The sequence below is a fragment of the Chinchilla lanigera genome, unplaced genomic scaffold (genome assembly GCF_000276665.1).
Source record: "Chinchilla lanigera isolate Chin_1 unplaced genomic scaffold, ChiLan1.0 scaffold00073, whole genome shotgun sequence".
NCBI classification, from domain to species: Eukaryota; Metazoa; Chordata; class Mammalia; order Rodentia; family Chinchillidae; genus Chinchilla; species Chinchilla lanigera.
Window position 1 is genome coordinate 2,179,179 of NW_004955474.1, and position 18,366 is coordinate 2,197,544.

Sequence of the window (18,366 nt, forward strand, 5' to 3'; positions counted from 1 at the left end):
GTGGAGATCCCTCAGCTTGCTAGCACAGACCCTTCATCCCACTGGCACAGATATTCTAAATTCCACCACTAACCTTACGGCCTTCCCAGCACAGATGCGTGAAACAGGCCTGCATGAGATATTGTTATGGGCTCTGGGCCTCCATGTGGACTCTTGGGAGGCATTGTTATGGGCTCTAGGTCTTCAACTGGACTCATACAGGACATTTCTGTGGGATCCAGGTCCTCATTCCTTGGTCTTGGTGTGTGGACAGATTTCCTGCACTCTTTTGTACATTGTTCTTTGGGTGACTACTATAAATAATCATATAAAATATGTGTCCTGTATTGTATTGTGTTCCCTTGCAAAAATAAATGCCAAACCAACACACCTTATAACGAATTATTTTTTTAATTTCCTCAATAATTTCCATAGTCCTAAGATACTGTGGGAAACTCCTAATTCTTATCCTTCCTTCCTGTTTTCTCCTATTGCTGCCCATCCTGACTGCCACAGTAGAGGAAGCAAACCTTCACTGCGGTTCTCTTAGAGTTTTCTACCTAGGCCTGAGAATCAAGTTGACATAAGAGAGACCATCAGGAAAAAGCAAACAAATGTATTTAACACAGGTTTGATGTAGCCTGGGGCATTCGTAAAGAAACAAAGACCCCAGTCAGTTAGAGTTGGACCTGTAAACAGGGACTGGGACAAAGAGTCATAAACTGTGGAACCATAACAAGACAGTGGGCTTGAAAAAGGGTAATTAAGTGGGTGGAGAAGTGACTGGAAAACTAAGAATTACTGTGGAAGAACTATTTGCACAGATTTCCCCTGACCTTGGCTTTCTGTCCTTGAGGATAAGGATGATAGCCTCCCGGTGCTGGGCAGGGAATTTCATCTGCTTTCGAGATAGTGAAGGAAGATTCCGGAACTTTCCTGCACCCGCTGTCTTTCAAGTTCTTCGCAGGCCAGGGAGTCAATATGGCTGCTGCATGACGTATTTGGGGGTGGAATTATGTCCTTCAGGCCGGAGAAACTAATTGAATTCAGTAGATGGAAGTTTTTAATTTTTAGACTAAGGAATTAAGACTTTTCCAATAATCAAAGGGAACCAACGTGCAGTTGTAGAAGAGAGGTGGTCTGGGAGCAAGGCTGTTGAGGAATAAGTAGTGTACTGAACAGTTTAACAAGTTACCGGTGGTGGATAACCGACTGCGCCCCTCTACTGTGATCATTGGCCACATGTTATTTGGACAGAGGTTGACCACTTCAGCTGTGCTTTGAATCCGCATCCAGCCTCTGAGGGACCACAACGCCGGGCAACACTGCCACCTGCTGGGAACTAGAGAAAATGATAAAATTGGACTATTTTCTTTCAAATACTGTTCAATCTCAGCGCTTGAATCAATCATAAAGGGACATAAGGGAGAGATATAAACAAAGCTATAAAGAGATATAAACAAGTTTCGATCGATTTAATGATAATTTTAGCCTTTGGCTCATATTGCTGTTATTAAGTCATAACTCTTAGACTTGAACTCAGGCAAGGCTACAACAAAGGAATTGCTATTCTCTCCTAAGTTACATGTTTCTAAGTCGGGCATGGTGGTGCATGCCTATAATCCCAGCACTCGGGAGGCTGAGACAGGAGGATCTTTGTGAGTCTGAGACCAGCCTGAGCTACAAAGTGAGCTCAAGGCCAGGCTGAACTGCATAGTGAGACTCTGTCTCAGAAAGGTATAAATAAATAAGATAAAATAAAATAAAATAAAAATAAGTTACATGTTTCACTCCCAGCTGGGCCATCAAATCACTAGCACTAAATCAAGATTTATAAGCCTAGTTAACTGTGCTTCACTGTAGGAGGGGACTAGAAGATCCTGCAGTTCTCCACTCAAACTGTGTGTACAGGCATTTCAATTTAAAGGAATCTTGCCAGGGAAAAAGACAGTCATTGTTAAACTTGGTGGTGGGTTCTCTTTTCCTTGGTTAGTCTAGAACGGGTAATCTAAGGTTGGGAGGTGGTAAATTGATGTTTTCATAAAGCTGTTGTTATTTCATCAGTAATAAGACAAAAGAGGAAAGGTGTATGAGAAAAGCGAGTAATTCTGATAACTTGAAAACTGAAGCAGTAACTGCGACTAGGAAAAAATCCGCACTCTTCTGCAGTAGAGCCAAGAGGTCTCCCTGTGAATCTGCGGCCGGAAGTCTTTGTGTCAATCACATCCGGGTGAATTCAGGGCATATGCGTTTCCTCCGTGGTGCGCTGCAACTCGCCCACTGTGTGAAGTCAGGGAGGCACAGTCCACTCCCGGAAGAAAACCCTGTTCCCCATCAAACCTCTGCGCACACCTTCCATAGAACACTGAAAACAGTTGTTACTTTGCGCCGCAAGACAATCACCAGCCCAAGAGGAACCCGGTTCTCATGGGAGTAGGGCGTCCCTTTCCGGCTCTCTTTTTCTGTCCTCCTCGTCCTCCTCATTTCTCCTTTCATTCTCTCTCTTATTCACTCCTTTCTTATCGCTGTGGGTTTTGGTCCCATCAAGTTCCCTGCTTGGTCAAGCTCCAGCCTGAGGGGTGGAGACAGGAATTCGCCTTCCTCCGGTGTGGCACTAGAGCAAGACTTGAAAAGGTCAAACCTCCCAAACTTTCCCCTCCCCACAGCTGCTGTTCTATGTTCTAATACAGATAAAAACAATAACTTTTGTCCCTGTAAGTACAATTTTACAACCTCCCGTTCCCATAACATCCTGTTATGCCCAAGCCAGGCCACCAGGATACAAAACTGTCACTGCTTGACAAATTGACTTTGTTCTCCTTCTGCCCACCCACAAGTTCTGGCCAAAGACCACCCCCTTGACCAAATGTATAAACACTGGAGCCTGTCCTTTGTCCAACGCTAAGCTATTTTGGACATAATAAGGTCAAGCTGAGCTGATGTGCACTTAAAACCTTGAAATAAAATCCTCCCATTTCCTTGTTGGTCTCTCTGATCTCTTGAATTCTGCAACAGCGCAGGAAGGAACAAAAGCCAGTGGTCCTCTGAAGTCTGTCCTCAGAGTGGAACATCTAAAGGACAAACAAGATCTTCCTTACTGGTACCGTCACCATTTTCTAGCATAACAATGAGTCCTTTTCCCACCTGTGTAAACTGGCTCTGTATTAGCACAGCATGCTATCCCAGGGAGGACAGGCAAGACTGGACCCAGGCAAGGAAGAAGCTGAGGTCTGGAGCTCTTTTGGGATGGGGACAGATGTACGCTCAATAACAACATCAAGTAAGACGATGCCTCTTCCCCTGCACTGCTCAGGCTGGCTTCCTCATCCGCTTCCTTCTTCCGCATGGAGAACATCCAGCCGTCTCTAGACCTGCAGTTTGGAAGGGATGGCTGTGTTTCAAAAGGACAGAAGCTTTCCCTTTCATATCACTCAAGCCTTCCGAGCAAACACCACATTTATATGCAGTTGCTTAAAATAATAGTCAAGATCTGCACCAAAAAAGGAAAGCCAAGCTTTCTGACCAGGAACCCTGCAGTCTGGAGAGACTTCTCGGCTGTAATTTCTTCCATCTGTTCCACTGTTGTACACGGACAGAGGGAAACAAACCATCCATAAGCTTAGGTCAGATTTATTTTGATAGTGAGGCAGTTCCGATAGGGAGCAAGGGAGACTTACAGTCAGAGATGTTCCCTTACCACTGATCTTGAGGCACAGGGTTCACCAAAAAAGCACAGCATACTCACATTTTTTTTTTCTGATGATTATGTCCTAAATAGTCACGTGGGAGATGAGTAGACCTACGTGTACCAGATTCCAAAATGTTGGGCCTATTAGCTCTTTGGCAGAGAAAGCAGAAAAGTCTGTGTAACTGAGATAAAAATTCAGCCCATGGTATAACATAGGAATAGAATTTGTTTAGTATTTTTTTCTTTCAAAATTAGACCCACAGCAGGAACTAAGAATATCCCAAATGTTCTAGGATGAACTATTACATCATAGTGGAAGTTTTCTGTGCTACCTGGTAGCCCTTCAGAATTCTAAATTCACAGGACTTTTAAAAACTACCAAAGTCAAAGCTCAATTGCAGACCAATTAAATCAGAGCTTCAAAGTGAGGACTAGGTGGTGCACACCTGTAATCCCAGCACTGGGGAGGCTGAAGAAGGAGGATCACAGTGAGTTCGAGGCCAGCCTGGGCTACATAGTGAGTTCAAGGCCAGCCTAAACTAACACAGTGAGACTCTGTCTCAAAAACACAAAATAAAACAAAGTGGGAAGCAGGATAATGATATTTTTTTAAAAGCTCCTCAGGTAATGTGCAGCCAGTGCTGAAAATCACCACTGTTAGACAGATTTCAGTGCAACAGAAGGAGATTTTTTGTTCTCATTTCATTTTCATTAATTCATAAAAGCAAAATTTGCTATCTGTACTTGAACAGTCATGAGTCTCAATTTGAATTTTGAACCAATAATCTTAGTCCTTGATGGAGTAATTTACCAAATGATATCTAACAATTTTGTGAAATGATGTAATGTCTATGTACTCCTACAGAATAATTTGCATGCTGGGGCATTCTCTTTATTAACCATATTTGCAAATGCCAAGCATTTCACTGATTTTAATTGAGTCTTTTTGTGCAATAATTTTCTATGCCATATTGGTAATTCACAGTCTAAATATTAATTTCATCTAAACAATACTAAAGACAACTGAGTATACCTGAAGATTTTATGGGACTACAATCAAAGAACCCACTTCCTTCTATTATTAAATAAAGGAAAATCTACTCATGATTTGAATTGAGAAACCTAAAATACTGTACAATTAAAGTTATATTCACACACTCTCTGAGCATACACATATGTAAATCTATTGGTGGGGATATAGATAAAGCTGCTGTACAGGATATCCCAAAATACGGTGTATTAAATAAGGCTGACATTGGTTTCTCTCTCATGAAACAATGAAGAAGAGGGTGTCTTTTGTTTTTTTGTTTGTTTGTTTGTTTTTCTCCAGTACCAGGAACCGAACTCACGACCTTGCTCTTGCCAGGCAAGCGCTTTTGCCGCTGAGCTAAATCCCCAGCCCCAAGAGGGTGTCTTTTGGAACAAGGAGATTCTGTTAAGAGTTGCCAATTTCCATGCAAAGGAGGAAGGAAGGGAGAAGATCGCCTCAACTCACGGAGTCCTGTGCACCCAGCCTCATGGAAGATGGGAAATGGAATGTCCATCTGGAAGGTGGCCCAGCTGAAACCAAAGCCTTCTCCATCTCCTGTGAGAGCCCACACTTTCCCCTGGGTATTAATGTTAGGCCTCCATCTTCACGGATATGGGTCGCACCTAGCCATGGAAGTGGATTTGGTCGACCTCACAGGATCAGCTCTGCTCCTCTTCCTGACATGGATATGTTTCTTCTCCTCATCGGTAGAACTTTTTCAATCTTTTTGCTCACGCAGCACCTGAACCTTGTTCCTACGTATGGTACATACACCTTTATATGCTTGGGTGGGAGATAAAATGTGCCTTGTGATAAGGAAGTAAAAAACGTAAGAGACTTTCTTTCTAGGTTTCCAACTAGAGCCGAGACACTTAGTGTAGGCTCTGCTTTGCATTCAGAAATGAGAACCGGTTATACAGTCAAGCAGGGCTCCTGGAGAACTGTCCCTGGCAGCAGTGACAGAGGTAGTCAGTTTCCTAAGGGAGTTGGCTGTACCTGTGTCATTGACGGCTGCTGGAGATATGACCAGGGGGTTGTTGGTTCCAACCCCAGTGTCAAGTGCTGTGTGGCAGTGTCATTAGCTTCCAGGCTGAGGTCGATGCACATGAAGCCATATTTGTTAAGGATTTTGGCACAAGCTTCCTTTTTTTTTTGGAAATCAGTTCACCAGAGTTTCTCCAACATCATCACGGTAGTTTTTAAACCTTCAGTAGTAATCTTTGGCACTCTAGTATATGTCTCTGTGGGAAAACTTTGGCAGAAGTAAGAACAAATTTATTCCTCCACTGAATATGATTAACTCAAAATAATGACAGTGGAAATACAAGTTGTTAGAGAGGCTTTGGGGGTTATTGGGCATTGAGAGCAAGGAGAGAATACAGCATTTCCCCGCCTTACATTTTGAGACGATAAGGGCCTCTGTGAACAGTACCTCAGCGCTTAAAGCTTTCAGCGGCTCATCACAGAACTGAAGTGAAATCCAGTCTCGGCCATTTCTTAAATTTTGAACCAGGCCAATTAAATTATCTTTTCTGTACTTCATTCCCTCTACTTTGTTTTTTACAGATATATTTAAAAGTCATGGAGATCTTATAAGATCTATCTTAAAGGTATTTGTGCTGTGTATAGTATATAATGTGTGAGAAGCCAGCAACCAGGAAAGACGAAGACTATCCCTCTTGCTCTGGCATTCAGAGACCTTCACACTGGATCCCAGCCCACATGTTCAGTCTCTCCCCTTTTCAGTCTTCTCCTTCCTCTCTTCCCAGTGCTTCAGTGATGCCATATTTTTAAAATCAGAAATTAACATGGCATAAACAATCCCATAATTCACTTTTGTGATCCTGCAGCTTAGAACGTGCTGCCCCCGTTTTGATCTATCTCACTTGCCCCACACCTCCCCACTCTTCACAGGTGAATGACTTCCCTCCGTGAAGAACTTCGGTTCCAGCCATACCCTCGCACCGCCTGTCTATCACTGAAGTACCTCTTGTCTCTCATAAGTGACGTATGGACCAGATTTCATTCATTCTCGTATTTTCCCATTACCTGGGTCATAGATGTGCTCTATAAGCATTTGAATGAGTCACTGAGTAAACAAGAAGAGCTAAGAAACCACCAGTTTGTATTAATTTGGGAGCAACAAGGAAGTGCCCACTGCACTAGGAAGAGTAAAGTAAGACTGTCACCTAACGCAGGCATAAATGTTAAGATCTACATAAGCATGGAATCTCATGTGAGGAAATGGGACAGCTCCCAGAGCAGCAGGTCTCTGCAGAAACCAACTCGACTATGCTCTGAAGGAGTGTAAAGAAGAGTGGGTTTACCCTGGTGAGCTTAGAAGAATAAGGACCACTGAATGGTTGATCATGGCACAAGATCGCTTTAGAGCACTTTCAGGGAAGAGGGAGCCGGGCTTCTGCTGTTTCTTCTCTATCTGTAAGGTTTCTCCTGGAGCCTCCCAGATGTGTCACCTTATTTAAGTCCGGCGCTATTAAGCACTCATGTTGCATGGTTCCCTCTGTTCCTTTATGCTCCCCATATCGGCTTTCATTCTTGTTCTTTCCTGGTATAATTAACATTTCGTTACTGATTGTGACGTCTTCCCACATGGAACCGTCCAGTGTAGACTTCAGTGAGGAACTACGGGAAGAAATTTCTGAATATTTAAAGCTGAAGAACAAGTTCAGCCAGCTTTAACTCACATTTCATGTGCAAGGGGCATCCATGTCTACACCTGGTACGTAAAATGAGTTGATGGAATTTTAAAAGAAAACCTAACCTAGCTCTGAGTTACAGGATTTCTGTCATGAACATGGCTGAGACTCTTATTATTGTTCTCTTTCAGAAGTTGTGAGTTAACTTAGTTAAGGAGTTATAAGGCTTAGAAACACTGGTGAACAACACATGAGCTCAGGAATCTGGATTCGTTAGATTTTGGTTGCAAGAATCAAAGCCCCATTCAGCATGAGTGGGTGTGTTGTGAAGACGTGGTGAGATTTAAGCGAAAGAAACATCACAGGAATCTAGAAGGCCTGGTGGGCCATAGGAGGGTAAGGACCCAAGCATCAGGCAAGATTATCACTTTGCCCCTCGGTATCAAAAGGGAAATGATTTCCAGTTTGTGCTTTACATAAAGGGGTGTAGCTCTCTCTCCATTTCTGTGTTACTGTATATTCATTTCTGTTCTAACACTTTCTGACCTCTCCTCCCGTAAAGGTCTAAATTTCCAGGAAGGAAGACTTAAATTGGACCTCCAGGCAGCATGGCTCATGTTCACACAGAACCTTTGCTGGCCAGGCCACACTGACCTCCCTGGGTCTGGATTGGTCCCAGCCACTCTCCTGTTGTGAGATGGGACATCTGTGTGCTTAGAATCCGGTCACCTGTGCCTCAAGAGGTCCAAACATGGGCAGTTCGCCTCACAAAAGGGGTGTGAGTTGGCGGAAACCCACAGGTTAGTGGAACCAGATAAGTAACGTGAAGAGCCATCAAATTCAAATGTGGGTTCATGGATGAGCTCCATCAGAACCTCCCTAGAGCCTTCTAAAAATGCAGAATTCTCAGTCGCATTCCAGATTTACTAAATTAAAATCTCAGAGGGGAAGGCTATGCATACACATGCATACACAAGCACACCCGCACACTTTTTAAAAATTTCAAATGTATAAGCTCCAAGGAAAGAGAGGCAGGTAAGGGATAAAAAGGGTCAGACTGATTCAGTGAAACTGTAGGGGAGTTCTGATTCACCCCAGTGGAAGTAAGGGGGAGAGCACATTTATAAAAAGTGGAACAAAATAAAACAAAAGAACACCAAACTGATGAGGCTAAGTAGAGTTCTTCAGAGAAATAAAAATATGAGGAATATGTTTGCTTGTAGCTTCTAGGATACACACAAATGAATCTGAGGCTGGCAAAAACTAATGTTAAATTCAAATATCACAAATTGTTGGTGTGGCCTCAAACAAGTTAAAAGTATACTTCATTCTTTTCTCACACATACCAGGCATATTTAGTGAAATATCACAAGGAACAAATAGAATAAATTTTTCAAAATGCTACCTGAGTCACAAATACCAACTCCATGAAATGATTTAAGGGTGCCTTTCATTTTGATGGGAAAAAGCTAAAAAATGATTAGATAATTTTTTTAAAAAGCTATTTATCATAAGTATAGCTTAATAATACCCCTATAACAAATAAGCACACATTTCTTCTGGGTATTATTATCTTTATTACAAAACAAATATTTTCTGTTGAGGTAACATTTCAAATGGCATTTAACAAAAATCAATTGAATCTTATATACAGAATTTTGCAACATGTGAAGAGAATCCAGAGAACATTTTTTCTAGCATTGCACATAAACTGCTTTCAGAGAAAACGATGCTAACATTTTGGTACATGAAGAGGAGTTTCCTCCCCCGCTCCCTCCTCCCCACTCCTCCTACTATCACCAGCGGGGCTGTGGTCATGGGAGCTCCACAGAAAACACCAAGTAAGGTAAATTAGTTGGAAAAAAAAGTTTTGCTTATCCAAAACACCTCATTGTGCCAATTTGCAATTGCCTTTATAAACTAAGTGTTTAATCACGTAAGATTTCCTATGATTTCTCCCCAGAGTAAATAGGATTTTCTTGCCTTCCAAGGAGAAATCCGTCACCACCCTCCAACTCAGTGATTTCTCCACGGTGTCTCACTAACTGTCCAGGCCAAGTTGGTCACCCCTTTCTGTGCTCCCAATCCTTTGTTCATATCTTCCCAATGGCCTTTACCACGTAGTTCGTAACAATTCCTGCTGCCCTCCCATACACCCCTTTTTAACTGTATCTCTCTAGAAGATCCTCCAGAGCAAGAAGTGAGTCTGAAGCTTTGTGGTATCCCTAGCACCTCGCAAGGTGCCTGGTGCATCATAGAACCCCAGTAACCATCCATTGGGTTAATGAGCTCAGAACCACTTCAGCTGCAGAGTGTGAGGCACATCTCTCTTGCGTCCAAGCTCATGAAGTGTGTCCTGGGGTCGCTCCACATTATTTGAACTTCCGTGGAACGGTGGCACTCTTGGAGCCACTGCAATGTCCAGTAATTCCTTTGTGATCAAAATATCAATAAATTATAGTTATGATAATTTCCCTATTCTCAAAGTGCAGGACCCCTTTCTGTGAGAGCCACTTCTTAGGACAGCAGATGCTAGTAGCCGTCCTGGCAGTCATTGTCATCTTGGTCCCCTATGGGTTTGTTGTGATACATGTCCATGGTCAGTTTCCTGCTCTCGGCCTCCATGTTTTTGGGCTGGCCATCCTCCTCGCTGCTGGATGTGCTCTCGGTGGAGTTGCTATCTTCTTTTGACCTGCTGGTGTCCTGAGAATCGCTGTCAGTGTCCTCCCTAGACCGGCTCTCCTGGCTCTGGCTCTGGCTCTCTGTGGACGTGCTCTGGGACTGCAGGCCCTCCTGGCTGGAGCTGTTGTCATCTTCAGGGGACTCCCAACTTTCCTCTGAGAACCTGAGGCTCTCATTGGACTCACTGTCAGCCTGCTGCTCTCTGGATTCGCTCTCTGAGCTGGAGAAGGTATTCCAGCTGTCCTCCTCACTGGACTCGCTGTCTTCCTGGCTGATGACATCCGGGTTGTCACCCCTGGACTCACCTACCACCTCTTCCTGGGACTCACTACTGCTCTCCTGGGATGGGGGGTCCCCCTCCTGGCTGGACTCACTGCTGGTGTCCTGCTCGTCCTCACCATTCTCCTCAGACTGGCTCTCACTGGTGTTCTCCTGAGAGTCACTCTTGCTGTCTTCCCTGGACTGGCCCTGGCTGTCCTCTTGGGAGTTGGTGCTCTCTGTGGAGTCACTGCTGAGGTCTTCTGTTGTGTTGCTATCCTCCAAGTCATCTCTATCGTCTTCCCCAGAAATGCGGGACTTCCTGAAAAACTTCCTACTGTGAGACTCCACTGACTGTCTGTCACCTGAATCCTGAGTGCCTTCCTGCTTGCTGTCCCCTTGTGACTCCGTGGATTTGACACCAGCACTGTCCGTTCTGGAGCTGCCTCCCTCACTCCTGGTGCTGTCTGGGTCATCACTCTGTATTCCATCGTCGTGAAACTCCGAGCCATCCCCATGGCTGCTGTCCCCATCACTGCCACCTCCCCCCCAGCGCTCCTCACTCCCACTGTCCACTCCATCCTCAACGTCAAGGTCCCTGCTGTCGCTGGCCAGATCCTGGGGGCTGTCCTCTGGGGACACACTGTCTTCTCTGGACTGTGTGGTAATGGCAGAATCCTCATCGCTGTCCAGTCTGGACATGCTGCCTTCACGACCCTTTTTGGGCCCCAGGCCATTGTCCTCATCACCAAAGGTGTCATCTCCACTATCATCCTCATCATCTTCCTTATAATCTCCTTCTTTCCCTGCACTCCTAGACAAGCCAGCAGCTGGTCTAGAAACATAGTGACCACCATCAGAGGCCAGGTCCTCCTCTGTCTCCGTGCTGTCACTGGGGTCTTCACTTGCCTGGAGTTTGAGGGAAACAGATAGGTCAGTACCCCTGGAGCTGATATTCTGGGAGTTATCTAGCACCTTTCTGCTGCTTCTTCCTGTGTCTCTCCTCTAACCCAGAGTCAATGCTACTGCTCAGTACTGTCTCTACCAGAACCTGTACAGGCAGGAAGACGGGTCGAAACTCAAGGCATTGGTCCCACAGAGGCACACACCGCCCCCTCCCCATCGAACACACTCACACCCTGAAAATCTGGAGAAGATCAAGGCCATAAATTACATAGTCCTCAAGCAGAGCAGTTTCCCCAATGTCATGTTTTTAAATATCTCCTGCACTGTTCTCCCGATAAATCTTTAGTAAATAGCAATCTACGAGCTAATACTTCATCTTCCAGCTCTGGGTCTGTGTACAATGCAACATGGGCCAAAGAAAGCTTCAGGGAGAAACCACACTCTGGAGTCCCTGGTGCCTCCACCATGTTGAGTTTGGTCAAAGGGATTGGACTGGACAGGGAAGGGGACTCAGGGATAGAGCATGTGCTTAGCATGCACGAGAACCTGGGTTTAATTCAATCCCCTATGCTAAAAAAAGAAAAGAAAAAAAAAAGAACATAATGATGTATAGTGTAGCCTTCTTACAAAAAAAGTTTTAATTATTCTTTTTAATAAACGTGTATAAGCTAGGTTTGCCTTTCCCACCTCAGGCCTGCAGAGGGAGCTATTTTAAAGAGATGCCAAAGGCTTCCCAACATGCTCCTCTCCTCCCCAGTGGCGTCTTCAACCTGGAGGTGCTCTCCGGGGGCAGCAGGCACCTCAGGTTAGCAGAATGGTCTTTTTAGGGCTGGGGATGTAGCTTAGTGTTAGAGCACTTGCCTAGTATATGCAAGGCCCTAGGTTCAATCCCCAGCATTGGGAAAAAATAGTTTCTCTTGCCTGAACTGAACTGATCCAATTCTAAAAGCACCATTTTAGATAGCTGCTCAGTGAACTGTGACTTAGTCCACAGTTTGTGTGTGTGTGTGTGTGTGTGTGTGTGTGTGTGTGCGTGCGTGCATGCATTTAGGACGAGGGACATCTGAGACCACAGTGTCTTCAGATGATAAAAATGGAATGACACAGAATGTCCACATCTCAACTCTGCTCCCTCATTTTCCCCTTCTTATTTTATGGAACTGTGCAGCCAGCATAACCAGTAGTTAGAAAATATTATATTTAGAAATGTTGCAGGTAATTTAATCTGCCATCATTTCCTTAGATTCCTAAATAGCCAGAAAAGTTAAGAAAGTTTAATTACCTGTTCCTCTGAGCTAACTTTACTTTCTTCTGATGACTCACTGTTCTGAAAGAGGAAAAAAAAAGTTTATTTTCCTTTTAGTAATTCCTCAGGAAAGAAGAGAATATGATATACATCAATTACCTGAGTTTGTATGCACTACTACAAAATGGAAGAAAGTGTGTAGAAGAGTATCAAAGTTAATTTAAGACAAAAATAAATGCATAATTACCACAGGCAGTGCTGGTGATGGAGTCAAATCACCCTGTAAAAAAGGAAGAGAAGCATGACTTTTCCATACATTATGTCACTGAAATATGTAGAAAACCCTTAGGTGGCTTTTAAATCTTTCTGTTATATGTTTTACGTTTACCTGAGTTATAATGAAGTTTTATGGTAAAATAACAAAACATTGAAGGGATGATGACTCTTAGCCTGAAAAGATCTTGGAATATAAAAGATCTAGAAGGTGTTTGTATTTCTGATATGACACTTACAAAAATATCTGACACTTACAAAAATATCCGTATACTTTTATTGAAATTGGCTACTCATACAACCCAGAGGAAATGTAACAGGATAACAACCTCAGAACCCAGAGTCCAGATTGAAGTTCCAGTTAACTCAGTTTTGGCTTCAGCCCCCAAAGCCAGCATGATGGAAGTCTGATGTCCCAGGAACCCCTTACAGCCTGGGGCAGCCAGAAGGGTTGCTTTCTTCATGTGAAAGGGGGCGATTCGCTTCCCCTGTCATTTCCTCATAAATTAAGAAAAATAAACACCCACTGTGCTCAACATGGAAGACTTTGCCAGAAGAACCAGCTAAGCGCTACAGACACATCTTGAGCACCATTCCAGGAGATCTGAACTAAATAGATCATCTATTTCAAGAATATCCACTCTATAAAATTCAACAGGCAAAACTGAATTGAGAAGCCATGCAACCGTCTTGAGTCACCAAAAAGTACCAATAGCAAAACCAAGTGCTGAATTTTAACTACATAGTTACAGTTCTGATTTATTCACTTTCCTCGGTCTCATCAGAGCTGTGTGAAAGCCGGGGACAATTGTGTCCCCTCCCCGCAGCCCACTATGTCCTCTCCCCTCACCCTGCAGCAGAGCAAGGTCCTGGCTGTAACCCAAGCACAAAGCAGGGCACAGAAGCTGCCACCCGCCTGCCTTCCATATGCCACTCAGCAGGAGGGCCTGGGTGCTCAGAGAAGGGACCGGTCAGGGACCTGTGGTCACCTGTCCCATGTGTGGCACAACGGCAGAGTGTGCTGCAGCACATTCGGCATCAGTGGGTACAACAGAACAAGACATGGGTATTTTTCTCATTCTAAGGCTGAACTAGAGAACAAGGCATGTTTGTGAGTCTCTGGTTAAATGAGAGGATCTACAGCAACTGCTTTTACGTTAACTAGCCTAGGAATTGCTCTGACAAAAGCTCATGACATCTGTGACGTCTCTGCTAGCCTGAGACATGAGCAGGACCCTCCCCAGACCTCTGGCATTACTCGTTCACCATGAAAGGCTCTGGGTTCAAGCTGTATCATATGCACAGGAAAACAAAATAGTGAACAAAATGCTCCAAGCTTGGCTCAAGATTTAAACCCCCACTTCAAATGCCTATCTTGAGAATCGGCAGACTTCTTAGACTGGGCTTCTGGTCTGAGAGTGAAGAGTCAACTCGGTAAGAATGTTCACTCTGCAGTCACAAGGACATGAGTTCAAAGCCCTGCTCTAATACTTACTAACCATGTAACCCAGATAGGCTAGGTTCCTCTGTGTGCCTCAGTTTCTCATCTGCAAAATGGGAATAAAATATAACATCTAATTCATTAGGTTGTGAAGATGAGAAGTTTAATGCACATGAAGCACTTGGGCTATGCTGTGTGAGTTCTTGAGTGTTAATAGTTATTGGATAATTGAGGGTCCAACATTCAACAAACATTACCATCAATCCCCAAACTCCAGCATCCTCTCATCTGTCTTTCTTTTCTCACCTGCCAGGGTTTCACTTCCTGCCTATGGGATTACTTCCTGTTTAAGCAGAATTCAGGTCCAAGTGTCCCATAGCCAGTCTCGATTCATTGCTTTCCACCTCTTGCACTACTATAAAGGCTCAGTACAAGAAGAGAGCTAAAAGGAAAAAATACTCCTCACCAAATTATACTACCGAGCTGCAACTGCAGTATTTTCTTATATGAACTAACAAGTGTGGATTAGGTTGTGAATATGCTCCCACAGCCTTATCAGCATCAGCGTTTGTAAAGACTCAATGATGTTACACTCATTGTATATTACCAGGTCATATTTCTACTCACCTTCCACTCCTCAGAGCTCTCAGAGTCAGTATTTTGATACCTGGCTACCTAGAAAATTTAGTACACATGGTCAGTGCACAAGGAAGGCAATGGTTACTTCCATTTTACACACTTATTAGCAGCAGCTGTGAACAGCATGAGCCTGCACCAGGATCACCGGAGGCCTTCCTAAAACCCAGACTGTTGTGAGTCTGCATTAATTGGTCTGAGGTAGGACCCAAGGATTTATGACTCTAGCAGGGTTCTGATCAGTGCTGACTCTGTGGCCCTGGGTGACACTCAGAGAACCACTCCTTGTGAGGACGAAGGTGAGAGTCACAGCTGCACAAGGGCAAGTGAACAGAATAAGAGCAGTTTGGACATTTTAAGGAAAACAGCTTCCTGGGAAAGGACTACAGTAATACCTCTGTTCACAAACACTTGGGTTTGCAAACAAAGGTGTTTGGCAAATTTTCGCTTTTGTTTGCAAACTCCCCATCAGGTGACAAACAGGGCCATGGTTAGCTTCCCCATGCAAACACAAAGGAAGCCGTCTTCTCCCAAATCATAAAACAAGTTAAGTTCCTAATCTGAGGTACACTGTATTTTCACATGGCTGCATTACGCACAGCTACTTGGATTCGCAGTCAATGAAAATTATGTAGTTTAAACCACAGAGGCTTCTACTGTATATCTAACCCTACCCTAATACTTACTGGGAGAGCACAGGCTACCCCGCAAAGAAGCATGAGCAGGATGCTGGTCTTCATAATTGGGTGTGATGCCTCTACCTGCAATAAAGGACGTAGGTAGGTTAGCTCAGACTAAAAAAATCAAAAATTTATTATTTTTAAGCTTCTTCCTATTAAAAATTATTAAAACACCCAACTGATGAATGAATGGGGGAAATATACCTTATCTGTACAATGGACTATTATTCAGCCATGAAAAGGAGCAAGGCACTGCCAGGGGCTACAAAGCAGAGGAGCTTTGGAAACATTGTGGTAAATAAAAGAAGCTAAGCACAAAAGACTACATATATACATACATATGATCCCAGTCACATAACATGTCTAGAATGGCTAGAGGTGGAGAGGAGGCTGGTGATCATGCAGGCCTTAGGAAGAGGAGCTTTGAGGCGTGACCGTAAGTAGGTTAAAGATTCCTTTTGCAGGGGATGGAAATGTTCTAAACACAGTGATGGAGAAAGTTATTCCTTTTTGTGATTTTACTAAAAGCTATTAAGCTCTATACATTAAAGATGTGAAGTATGTGACATTTAAGTTATATCTCAATAAAAAAATAAATTTTATTTTTATTTTTAAAATAAATGAAAAAGTCACTGCTATGATATAAACTGAAAACATCCAATGAGACTGTCTATGAACACATGTTCAGTAACACATAAAATCCAGGTATTTTCCCAGAAGAATTGAAAATATCATATCACAGTTATATATGCACACCCATGCTCATAGCAGTGCAATTTGTCATAGCTAAATCTTGGAAACAACCCAAATGCCCATCAACTGAGAAATGGATAAAAAAGATGTGTTTTTATACAAGGAGGTATTGTATCAGCTATAAAGAAATCAGCTATAAAGAAAGATATACTCAAGGTTTTTATAGGTAAATGGATGCAACTAGAGACTGTACTTACAAGTGAAATAAATCATGCATGTGTAAACATCATCTTTTCTCCCTAGTGTAAGAAACTGAGAGTAAATAAGATCCAAAAGGTACAATAGACATTGTGAAAGGGAAAGAAACTGCTCAAAAAGAAAGAACAACTGGGATGAGGGAAAGGAGAAAAGAAGAAAGGGAAAATATATATATACATACACACACACACACACGATAGCTAAGATAATTGTACTATTAATTTCTATTAATTTATTGAAAGGAACAGCTAGTGCTTATATTGTTTGATCAATTTTAAATGCCTATATCTGGTAATCTGAGCAACTACTTTGAAGATAACAGTATGCAATATAATAACCATTGTTAATTTCCTAGCATCTTGTCTTGAAGTTCTGTATCATTTTTATTGTTTTTTTCTTATTCTCTTTAAAATTAAAAAAAAATCTGATAAATAGGGGAAAAGTAAAGGGAATAGGGGAAAATTTGGGCCATTCATTTTTATGATAGCTCCACAACTTGGCATGGAAGTGAAACCTAGCCAATCTATTCCCCCTAAAACATTGCATTTATTAACACACCTTTGACAAGGGTCAGTATCTGTACACACACACACACACACACACACACACACAGGCTTCTGAGTCACATTCGTAACTGCATAATAATGTCAAGCCAGAATAGGTTGTTTTTGCACCTTTTTCTTCGTGTTATGGCTCCAGAAAACTCTGAATACTCACTGTGGTACATGTAGTCATCCACTACACATGGCTTTGCTAAATTCTCCTAAGTGTCATTCACACCCCTGAAGGACTGAGGGAAAATTAGAGGTTTGGGGTATACTTGTGAATGGTGCCGAGAGAAACACTCCAAATCAAACTATATTTTTTCTGAAATGAAGGTGACTTCATTTCACACTTCAAGAGCTGGTGATTTCAACACAATTTGTTCTATATCTAAATATAGACCAACTGATGCTAATGCAAAAGTTATCAAAGTGGTTTAAAGGACAACCACCTGCCCTGCACCTGTGAGCCCTTACAGGTGCTCTGGCAGTTATCCACTGTACTTCCATATATTTTGCAAAATGTCCTGCAAGTTTATTTCAAGCTTCACATTTGCTGATTTGTTTCTTTAAATATTAAATATATGCTACTAATGACAAAAGCTTTAAGCCAAAGTTTCTCTACCCTGTCTGTATATTAGTATTAGTATCACCTGGAAAAAATTTTAAAATACCAATGCACGAATCTCACCCCAGAATAATAAATCAATTCACTGAGGATAGGAATATGTGTGATTTCAAAATGCTTCAAGTTATTTTAACCCTTGATCTAAGAAGTAGGAAACTGTTACCTAATACCTGAATATGGTGAATAGTGCCTGCAAAACCGAGCACAATAAGTCATCTAATCTAATCTCATTTTTCTCATTTATTCAGGACAATAATAGAAAACCTAACACAAAGAGACTAAGAAGTTTTCTCACTTCTACTTTCTTACAGTTCAAATGGCCAAACATAACCTCTTATATTATGAGCATTATCTCTGTTCAGTGCAGCTAGTCTTCATTTCTGTCACTTTCTTTATTCCAATTCAACATACTGCACATCAGCCTTTAGGTTTTAATATTATTCTAATTACTTTTTTAATCCTTGGCCTAATATCAATTGCGAAGAGCATACATAAATGTTAAACTGCAAATTCAAAGGGTATTACTTCCTTTTAGTTCTTATTAAACATTTTTTAAGTTATTAGATGCGTTCTTAAAGGATGTAAAATTTTCCCAAATATGATATGCTCAAAATAGCTCCCTGTAGCCTGGCGTGGTGGTGCATGTTTGTAATCCCAGCACTTGGGAGGCTGAGGCAGGAAGATCCTTGCAAGTTTGAGACCAGCCTGGGCTACAAAGTGAGCTCAAGGCCAGCCTGAACTGCATAGTGAGGCCCTGTCTGAAAAAGAC

General features: G+C 42.6%; 1 protein-coding gene and 1 long non-coding RNA gene across 2 annotated transcripts in view; both read right to left on the minus strand.

Moving 5' to 3' along the window:
* Positions 1-371: 371 nt before the first annotated feature.
* LOC106146337 lies at positions 372-3,927 on the minus strand. The gene is made up of 2 exons (XR_001230722.1): positions 3,725-3,927; positions 372-1,321 (listed from the first exon to the last, which is right to left on the minus strand). It is a non-coding gene; the product is annotated as an uncharacterized LOC106146337 (long non-coding RNA).
* Positions 3,928-8,911: 4,984 nt separating this feature from the next.
* Dmp1 (dentin matrix acidic phosphoprotein 1) overlaps positions 8,912-18,366 on the minus strand; it is a 12,195-nt gene continuing 2,740 nt past the window's right edge. Inside the window, exons 2-6 of the mRNA XM_005401334.2 lie at positions 15,483-15,557; positions 14,788-14,835; positions 12,694-12,726; positions 12,483-12,527; positions 8,912-11,203 (exon numbers count right to left, since the gene is read on the minus strand). Coding sequence (XP_005401391.1) covers positions 9,887-11,203; positions 12,483-12,527; positions 12,694-12,726; positions 14,788-14,835; positions 15,483-15,536 — 1,497 coding nt within the window. The 5' untranslated portion in view covers positions 15,537-15,557 and the 3' untranslated portion in view covers positions 8,912-9,886. The remainder of the gene's footprint in view (positions 11,204-12,482; positions 12,528-12,693; positions 12,727-14,787; positions 14,836-15,482; positions 15,558-18,366) is intronic.